The sequence below is a fragment of the Calidris pugnax genome, unplaced genomic scaffold (assembly GCF_001431845.1).
Source record: "Calidris pugnax isolate Ruff unplaced genomic scaffold, ASM143184v1 scaffold199, whole genome shotgun sequence".
NCBI lineage: Eukaryota > Metazoa > Chordata > Aves > Charadriiformes > Scolopacidae > Calidris > Calidris pugnax.
In genome coordinates, this window is record NW_015090970.1 from 1,025,807 (window position 1) to 1,035,710 (window position 9,904).

At 48.0% G+C, this 9,904-nt stretch overlaps 1 protein-coding gene across 1 annotated transcript in view; it reads left to right on the forward strand.

Moving 5' to 3' along the window:
- The window catches only part of NWD1 (NACHT and WD repeat domain containing 1), a 16,414-nt gene extending 8,049 nt beyond the window's left edge, over window positions 1-8,365 (forward strand). Inside the window, exons 7-19 of the mRNA XM_014952798.1 lie at window positions 230-389; window positions 1,434-1,551; window positions 2,003-2,167; window positions 2,736-2,933; window positions 3,387-3,509; window positions 3,686-3,885; window positions 4,030-4,302; window positions 4,597-4,687; window positions 5,062-5,216; window positions 5,913-6,186; window positions 6,552-7,108; window positions 7,426-7,534; window positions 8,003-8,365. Coding sequence (XP_014808284.1) covers window positions 230-389; window positions 1,434-1,551; window positions 2,003-2,167; window positions 2,736-2,933; window positions 3,387-3,509; window positions 3,686-3,885; window positions 4,030-4,302; window positions 4,597-4,687; window positions 5,062-5,216; window positions 5,913-6,186; window positions 6,552-7,108; window positions 7,426-7,534; window positions 8,003-8,292 — 2,713 coding nt within the window. The 3' untranslated portion in view covers window positions 8,293-8,365. The remainder of the gene's footprint in view (window positions 1-229; window positions 390-1,433; window positions 1,552-2,002; window positions 2,168-2,735; window positions 2,934-3,386; window positions 3,510-3,685; window positions 3,886-4,029; window positions 4,303-4,596; window positions 4,688-5,061; window positions 5,217-5,912; window positions 6,187-6,551; window positions 7,109-7,425; window positions 7,535-8,002) is intronic.
- Window positions 8,366-9,904: the final 1,539 nt, after the last annotated feature.

The window sequence follows — 9,904 nt, forward strand, 5'->3', positions numbered from 1 at the left end:
AGCCTGTAGCGCTGCAGGGGGTTATTGTGGCCCAAGTGCAGGACCTTGCACTTGCCCTTGTTGAAACTCATTCCGTTGGCATTGGCCCAGTGATCTCTGAGCATGGGATGTTCCCATCCAGGGCTTTCGACTCCTCTCCATTCTTAAACTCGTGTCAGCACTGAGACCCTCGAAAACACCCAGCTCCACCTCCCTGTTCCAGCACATCTATTAATTTTTCCCTTCCCAGGCAATTCGTTGAAACGGTGCAGAATCGTTATCTATCAAAACAAGACCAAATCAAGAGGCATTTTCTCCTGGCAGATTTCTTCAAGGGGACTTGGAGCTGGGGGATGAAGAAACCTCTTACATTGCCACACCTTAGCAGGACTTTGAGTGCCGACAGGAAGGTGATGAGTATCAGCAAGCATTTCCATACCTGTTAAGCTCTGGACCAGGGCTCTGTGTCTCCAGTTTGCTGCACGGGCTCTGAAATCAGAAGACAATGAAATTAATAGTAATTGATGCAATTCGGTGCTTTCAACAATGATATATAAATATATATTTTAAAGAGGTATCTCCAACCAAGGAGATCTACAGTTATTTACAAGCTTTGCCATAGTCTCCATATATGTAAAACGCTACTGCAAAAAGGAAGTGATTTATTATTCCCACCTGCAGAAAGGCAGCCTGCCCTAGGTTGTACCAAGAGAAATTTCACTGAATTTCACTGAATTTTAGAGTTGGAAGGGACCATAAAGATCATCTAGTCCAACTCCCCTGCTGAAGCAGGATTGCCTAGAGCTAGAGCATGTTACTCAGGAGCCAGGCTCTGAAATCAGAAGATAATGAAAATAATAGTAATTGGTGCTATTCGGTGCTTTCAACAATGATATATATATATATATATATTTTAAAGAGGTATCTCCAACCAAGGAGATCTACAGTCATTTATAAGCTTTGCCATAGTCTCCATATCTGTAAAAGGCTACTGCAAAAAGGAAGTGATTTATTATTCGGGCTCTGAAATCAGAAGACAATGAAATTAATAGTAATTGATGCAATTCGGTGCTTTCAACAATGATATATAAATATATATTTTAAAGAGGTATCTCCAACCAAGGAGATCTACAGTCATTTATAAGCTTTGCCATAGTCTCCATATCTGTAAAAGGCTACTGCAAAAAGGAAGTGATTTATTATTCCCACCTGCAGAAAGGCAGCCTGCCTTAGGCTGTACCAGGAGAAATTTAGACCCATGAAAAACACTTCCTACAAACAGGAAAACAATGATCAAAAACCCATCAAAAACACTTCCTACAAACAGGAAAACAATGAAAGTCCTGGAAGTGCTGTCTGGCACTCCATGAGACAGTGTCTAGCCCTGAAGCTGTGAAAGCAAAGAGATTTCATCCCAAGCTGTGTCTCAAACCCACTGTTCTGGTTACTCCTAGGTAGCCCCTCAGCCCCTCTGGTTCTCTGACACCGTTGCAAATCTGAGGAAGTTGAGCGAATTGCCATTTCATTTACTTAATGCTGGACGAATTGAGGAGCTCAAACGGGATGTGTTGGGTAAGGAGGGGGTAGGGGGGGCCCTGCAGAGGCACGCTTCGTGCCTACAGCCACAGGGGAGAATCACAACCTTTCTGCACAGCATCAATAACCGCCGCGAGGAGGAAGCTTGAACAGGAGAAATAAGCTCACTTGTACAAACTGGTACCCTAGAATTATCACCACACTCCTTTAGTAGCTGAAATTATCTAGATCCTCCAAATGCTGAGATGAAAACATATTAAGAAACCTAATAAATTAGAAGAAAAATCATTTAAGAGACTAAAGAAGGAACTGTGACAATGGGAACCCTCCACTTCCTCAGCAAACGAGTCCTAGTTCCACGGCTAGTGGCTGTTAATCTTTCTATCCCCTTTTGCCCCAAAAAAGCCTTTTTTATTTCAGTCTTTTCAGGCTCACTGTGCATTCCCAGGGCTGACGGTCTCTGCTCTAATAGTATTTCTTTCTGCAGGGAATATGAACTGGATCAGCTGTAAAATAATTGCCTGTGGAATAGAGAGTGTTGTTGATGACTTTGCCATGTGCACTCGACGCATCCGTTGTCCAGAACTACGCCTTGTGCAGGAGACACTTCTCCTCTCGAAGCCCGCGGTCAGCGGCGTTTGCAGCCCTGAAGGTACCAGCCGTGTCGTGACACAAATGTTTAGAGCATGACACAAACGTTTACCAGAGGAAAGAACTGGATTTTTTTTTTTCCTTTCCAAGTAAAAGTATTTTTCTGAGGAATTACAATCAGTGACAAAATTCTCTGTTCTGGGATCCATCAAAAGACTCATAAATGCCTCACGCTGGGATGGGAAGCCGAGGTTTCTCCTTTGCCAACAGATATTTTTGTGATTTGATTAAAGCAGCTCCCCGTGGCCAGAGTGCCTGGTGCCCCAGGGTTAGTAGTGTCAGTGACCTGGATCCCCCTGCAGCTTTAAAGCTCCTAGATGGGAGGGCACAGAGTGCTGCTCCTCTGTCTTCTCCTCAGAACACCCACTCCTCCTGCAGGGGAAAAATCCTGCCACACCATTACATTTGCCCCTATTTCACCTGTATCCTTCCCTGTACTATTCAAAATTCCTAGCTGGATAAAACCAGATTATCTTATATCCTGTACATCACATAAAATATAACTATGGTAGCTCTCACAGGCCCACCACAGTCATGTTCTAAAATGCTTTTCGTCTTTGCCCTCCTAGGAATGAGTCTAATATACACAGAAATGTTGGCCAGGCTTCTTTTTTTGGTGCCTTCTTACCCGGAGGTAATCGGGGAGCTGTGCCAGCAGTGTCTAAGCTGGTGCAGGGCCTGTCCCTATCCCCTTCTCATTCCACGCTGCGGATTTCTCCAGCCACCTGGTGGGCCCCTCCGCACCACGCTCACCGGATTCCTCAAAGGTAGGATCCGTCCTGGGGGCCAGATACAGCCCAAGAATACATCAAATCATTCACCTCTTCTGTACGAGATCCAAGAAATATTGGAAATAAACAGGGCAAGAAGGAGAGCACAGCTGTTTCCGCAGCAAGACGGTTTAGCCCGTGAGCTTACACAAAGGCAGGATCAAGGTCCATTTGCCTTTGTGCTCAGTCATGCACCAGTCCCACTCGCAACGGCTTCAACAAATGAGGATAAAGTGGGTCATTTTGTCGTCAGGACAACAAAAGCACACACTGACCTAGATATGTCTGAGGGAACCTAATCTTGCTCTTGGCACAGACTAACAGGGTTCAGACAGTACAGGGGGGGGGAGGGTTCCCGGGGGGGGAAACACCGCATATTAACAATCTCAGAATGTCTGTTTTCTGTCTGTGGTATCAAGAGCAGCCTCTCCTCTTTGTGTCTCGTGGCAGGCGTCACAGCGATGGCACTTTGCTCTGATCAACGGCTGCTGGTGGCAGGTTCCCAGGATGGCTCGATGCTTGTCTGGAATATGGAAGTTTTTGAGATGCTGCACGCCCTCCCCGGGCACTCGGGTGAGCCCTCTCCACGTTTCATCACTGGAAAGCTTTTTTCATATCTGTAAAGAGCTCTGACAACTTGGTGATCCTTGAGCTGCAGGCTCACACACACCCTGTAGCTGCCAGCACTCTCCCCGTTGCTAAAAGCACCGAGAATCCCTCATTTTGCAAATCCTCCTCTTATTTTATAGCTGAGGTGAGGTGCGTGAAAGTGTTTGGGAAAGGAAGCCGTGCTGTTTCCGCTGCCATGGATCACAGTCTGCGCGTCTGGAATTTGATTTCCGGCAGAACAAGGTTTATTATCCAAGATACACGTATTGAAGAACAGCCCTCAGATCACCTCCATGTGGATGAGGGGCACATGATTGTGTATTCCTCCTCAGACACAAAGGTATGGCCAGTCTTTGACTTAAAGCGTGCCAAAAGAAGGCTTCTAAAGAACTTTAGAAGTTACAGCCACAATCACCAAGGCTGTAGGACAGAAAAGCTAGCTCAGTCCTTGCTACTCCCATCTCTTTTGCCACCTCTTTCTCAGGTCAATGCTTGGCACCTGGAGACAGCAGAACTCATCTTCCAGATTTCTGGAGAGGCGTCAGACACGTGGATGTGTTCTGCAGTTTTCAGCCCACGGCTGGTGATTGTGACCGTGTCTGCAGGAGGAACACTGAGTCTGTGGGACAGCAACACGGGCCAGCTGAGATCCAAACGTCAGCTGCCAGGGCTGCAGGAAGAAACACCAACATCCAGCGTCCTGATCCAGAAGCAGGGGAAGATGATAGTGGGATTTAGTGGGGGATCTCTATCCGTGGTACACACCTATCTGTTCAACTTTCTTATATTTTCTTACAACATTCAGAGGCCAGACAACAGATCTGGTAACCAACAAAGCCCTCCTGCATTCTGAATAGAGCATCCTCCTCAGACTTCCATATTCTAGTCCCCAAACATGCAAGCGTAACACCTTCTATCCTTCTGCACCTTCTAGCTCTGCCAAATATCAGGCAGCCAAACGAAGTTTCACTGCTAATTTCTCCTCTGTCCTTCTGAGAGGCAGCTCAGCTATTCCAGCTTCACCTCTTACTCCTGCCTTATTTTTGTGCAGATCTCTTGTGATGGAAACAGCCTGCTAGAGAAGCTTCCTGGAAGAGTTTGCTTTGTGGTGGCATCTGAAGATGAGTCCATCCTTGCTGCAGGTTCAATAGCCCCCATTCCTTCAGAAAGCATTGGTAGTAGCTGCCCTCTCACATGCCAAGTGTCCTTTAAAAGGGGCCATCATGTGGCATTTCCCATTAGCCCAGCCTTATTTAACTGTTGTGCTTAAGAGGGTAACAAAGATTGGGTGAAATTCTCTTTGGGAAGAGTCAGAACACTGAGTACCAAGAGCCCTTTCTCAAAGAAATTAAGTAGTGAAAAGGACTTAAGTTGGCATGATTATTTTTTAGGGTTTCTAAGCTGTTATTTGGGCTTGCTTTTAAATATAGGAATTAAATTGTATGGACATGGTGTTGAAGGGGATTAGAGACTTCCTCTGCTCAGTAAATCAGTAACTAACCTTTTATTATCTTAGGCTTCGAGGAATACGTGCGAGTGTACCGGGCAGACCCAGCAGGATTCCAAAGGTTCCTCACAGCAGATTTGGAACACGATGCAAGGGTTCAAACGGCTGTGATCTCTGCCGGCAACAGCATTGTTGTTACTGCTTCTCAGGCTGCATCTATCCAGGTAGGAAGGAAAGCCAGACAGCTTCCCAATCAGAAGCATCTCCTACAAATCCAGCTTAGAAAACGTGGCCCCGATCCAATAAGAAGGTTGTTTTGATCCCCAGCAACACGTTTGGGGGTTGGATCTGCAGTTCTGAGCATGTTCCTACTATTGCCACACTTGTAAAAAGACGATGACCATTGACCCTTCTCTGTATTGCTTCAAGTCTCCTGTTCTCCTTTTATTTTTGACACTGACTGGAGAGCACAGAGGGCCGGCCTCAAGCCAGCGCATGCCCAAGGCCTGAAATACAATTGCATTTCTGAAATGATTTAAATTTGCACTCCTAAAAGTTGCGTTGTTACCCATCTGTGAGCAGGAGCCAGATGGAATACACAACATCTGGCGCATCATCTCTTGCCAAAGAAAGAGGTAAACAACCAGCACAGTCCAAAACAGCCAGGATCCAATTAAGCATCTTTCAGAGCAAAGGAAGCAAAAAGAAAAAGTGGCCTGGGTGGCTCCAGGAGCTTCAAACATTTGCTTTAGAGTGAGTTGGTACCAGCAGTTACTCAACGTTTTGCCTTCTAGCATTAGGATGTTATCCTTTGACTTTCCACTTATAAGTTAGTTAAGGTATATTATTTTACCTCTTAATTGGACTAAGGAAAAAGTAGCTCAGGCACTGATGACTTCTCCCCCCTCAATTTTTCCCAGGTGTGGAGTTTAGCAGAGCAGGGGTTGCTGACTGACACACTGGATGGCACGGGAGAACCAGTAACACTCTTAGCCCTGCACGACTGCACTTTGGTGTCTGCCTCCCACAGCACACCCTCCCTAAGAGTCTGGAACCTGATTTATAACCATCAGCAGAAAAACCCAGTGCCTGCCCCAAATACCGGCTGCGCTGCACTCTCCCACGGGGGGAACTATGTCTATTTTACCCAGACTGAAGACACACAGAAAGTCATCATCTGGAACACCACAGAAGGTGAACTGCAGCTCAGAAATACTGCATTAAATTAAGCCTGCACATGGGGTAGGAGAGAAACAAAGCAGCTCAGGGAGGCAGCAAAGGAAGGGTTAGCTTTCTGAGCGTGTGACATGCATCAGCTCCTCCTTTCTGCTTTTTCTAAGCAGGAGATTTAGGAAAATTTGTCTCAGGCTTGGAGAGCTTTTTAATCTCCTTTTCAAAGGTGTGTCTAGAATAGCTTATTATTACATGGGAAACTTGGAAATACAAATAATATGCAAATTATTTCACAAATAAAGAAGCCAATCATGAGCCCCATCTGAGGGATGACATTCACATGCAGTTAAGAGTAAGAACAGTCCTCATTTCCTTCTGTTTTACAGGTGACGTGTGTGACACACTGGACACCTCTGCCCGAGTGAGATGCCTGGAAATAGCTGAGCAAAACCAGCTCCTTTTCACAGGGCTTATATCTGGAACAGTCCTTGTCTTTCCTCTGAACTCCAGGCAGGACGTAGCATGCATCCCACCTCCAGAGTCACAGAAACCAGTCAAGGACATAGCAATCGACAAGCAGGAGAAGCAGCTGGCCATAGCATACGATGATTTAGTCCTTGTGCTGGATATTATCCCTGCAGATCCATGCCCAGTGATCAACAGGCCCACCTACACCTTTAAAACGCAGCTCCCCGACGCTCTGATTTCCAGAGTGGCCATCCTCACAGATCACAGACTCCTCTACGGCATGACCAGCGGGGAATTATTCCTTTATGACTGCCCTCGGGCCCGAGTGTTTCCTTTGGAAGGTCACAGAAACCAGATCTCCTGTTTGGAAAGCAGCCACAGAGAGCAACAGGCGCTCAGTGGATCTGAAGATTCCCTGCAGTGTCTCTGGGACTTGGAGTTCTGTCAGCAGGAACACGAGATGTGCTATTATAAGGTACTACAGTGGTAAGACAGGGTCAACAGTTGATCACTGCCCTGATCACTCCACTGTCAGGGAGGATCCAACTGACATCCCACTTACAAGTGGAATAATGGGCTTTTGTACACGCACATTAGTCTCTCTTTCCCCCACAGCTACAGCACTTCAAAAAGCAGAGCCTTTATTCTGTGATACCTCCCACCCTCTTTCCAGAATCAACCTTGTAAAATCTTTATTACCTCTATTCTTACACACTGAATAACCACTGACTGCTCTAAGGCATCTTCTCTTCAACCTGTATTTACAACCTAATCCTAACCGTCCGTTTTCAGCCCACATCCCTCCTGAGAGGAATCTGCTGCGCTTGCTTCTCAAAAGACGACAAGTACTTGTACAGCGCGTCGCTGGATCAGGCCATCACAGTCTGGGATGTCACAAGTGGTGAGTAACAGGGAAATCCTAGCAACAACAACGAGAAAGCCTGTACTCCTTCCTGTATTAAAGAGGCTTGTAGCATCCTTCATGTTGTAGGAAGGGAAACGTGCCACTCAGCAACAGTTTGCGTGTGAGAACACAAATCCCAAGGCAGCCCTATTAGCGTTGTGACTGGGAGCTGCAATTGCACTACTACAGCTGGAACATTCCAGCATACAGTAGAGAAAAATATTCAAATATCAGCAGAGAGTTTAAGGGCAAAGCAAAAAAAAAATCTCTGTTAAGTCTCTATTATGCAAATCCTCTATAATGCTCTAAGGAGAAACAAGCAGCGTGGCTTATTTTTCCCCCTCTCCTCCTTGCTCTTGATGTGACCCAGTTTTACTGAGGTAAGTTGTCTGGTGACAAGGGACCATTTGAGGGAAGTGACAAATAAGTCCAATCCTACTACACAGTAAATGCTTTATTCTGCAGGTGCCTTGCTGGCTGTACAGTGCGTGTACACAACTGCTCACAGAATTGTGCCAACTGCAGACGGATTTGTGGCAGTAACAAAAGCTGGTTGTATAATTCGTGAGCAGTTTCACTGTCCAAAAACCACCCCTCCTCAGTATAACCCACTCCAGAACACGGTGGCAACATGTACAGTAAAATCCAGAAAGAAAGACAGGGAAAACTCAAGCAAGCAACAGTACAGCCAAGGAAATCCTTCTGGGAGCCTGGCTCATACCAGCAGGGTCTCTCAAATCTGCTCCGTGGCATAAAAAAGCAAAGATGAATAGGATAAAGCAGCACCTACACCCAGGAATGAGCATGTGGGCTTCTCTTCCTGTCCTTTCGCCCTAGTGCCTCAGAATTACAATATTAAATGTTGCTGAAAACTCCCCTTGCTGCAGTTATTGAGTCTGTTGATACCTTGGCACAACGCGACCGCTCCCGCGTACCACAGTAATAACCACTTAAGAATCATGGAATTGTTGGGGTTGGAAGGGGCCTTCTAGAGATCATGGAGTCCAACTCCCCTGCCAAAGCAAGGGCTGCCCAGAGCACATCACTCAGGAGCATCCAGGTGGGTCTTAAAGATCTCCAGAGAAGGAGACTCCACACCCTCCCTGGGCAGCCTCTTCCAGGGCTCTGCCACCCTCACCCCAAAGAAGTTCTTCCTCAGATTTGAGTGGAACTTCCCATGTTTCAGCTTGTGCCCGTTGCCCCTCGTCCTGTCACTGGGAACCACTGAGAAGAGTCTGGCTCCATCCTCCCTCAAACTGCCCTTTAGAGTCATAGAATTGTCTAGGTTGGAAGGGACCTTAAAGGTCATCTAGTCCAACCATCAACCTAACTCTGACAAAAAAAATAGATAAGAAATAAGAAAAAAAACAAACAAAAAAAACCACACCAAAAACCCCACACTAAACCATATTCCTGAGGACCATGTCAACCCATCTTTTGAACACCTCCAGGGATGGTGCCTCAACCCCTTCCCTGGGCAGCCCATTCCAATGCTGGATAACCCTTTCCGTGAAGAAATGTTTCCTAATATCCAACCTAAACCTCCCCTGGTGCAACTTGAGGCCATTTCCCCTTGTCCTCTCTCCTGGGACTTGGGAGACGAGACCGACCCCCGCTTCTCTACACCCCCCCTTCAGGTAGTTATAGAGAGCGAGAAGGTCTCCCCTCAGCCTCCTCTTCTCCAGGCTGAATAACCCCAGCTCCCTCAGCCTCTCCTCACAAGACTTACTCTCCAAACCCCTCACCAGCTCCCTTGCCCTTCTCCGGACCCGCTCCAGCCCCTCCATGTCTTTTTTGTGGGAAGGGGCCCAAAACTGGACACAACCCTCGAGGTGAGGCCTCACCGATGCCGTTATAAACATTAAGAAAATTGAGTAAGAAAAAGAAACAACCCCCAAACGGCCCTAAACCCACACGTTATCCCACCACACCGCAGCAGGCTCGACATCTCGGTGCCGGCGGCCCCTGCGGCCCTGACCGCGCCCACCCCGGTACAGAGCCACCGGGGACTTGGGCCACCGTTACCGAGCCCTCCCCTTCCCCCAGCCCCAACGCCCTCACCGCGCCGGTTCCCCGGTCATCCCTTCCCTCTTAGGCCGCTCACCGGGGGCCAGGAGCTGAGGCGCTGCTCCCGCCATGGCGGTTGAACGGCCGGAAGCGGCGGGAGGCGGGTGCCCGGGTTCCGGCGACGCCGTGCGCGCTGACGTTCCACGCTCCGCACGCGCTGACGGGGGCCGGGGAGCGGAGGGGCGGGAACCGGGGGCGGGGAAGGAGCCGGGAGAGGGAGGGAGGAGGAGGAGGAGCAGGTGGGGGCGCAGCGCTGCTGCCCGACTCCCAACATGGCGGCGGGGGGCGGCGGCGGCCGGG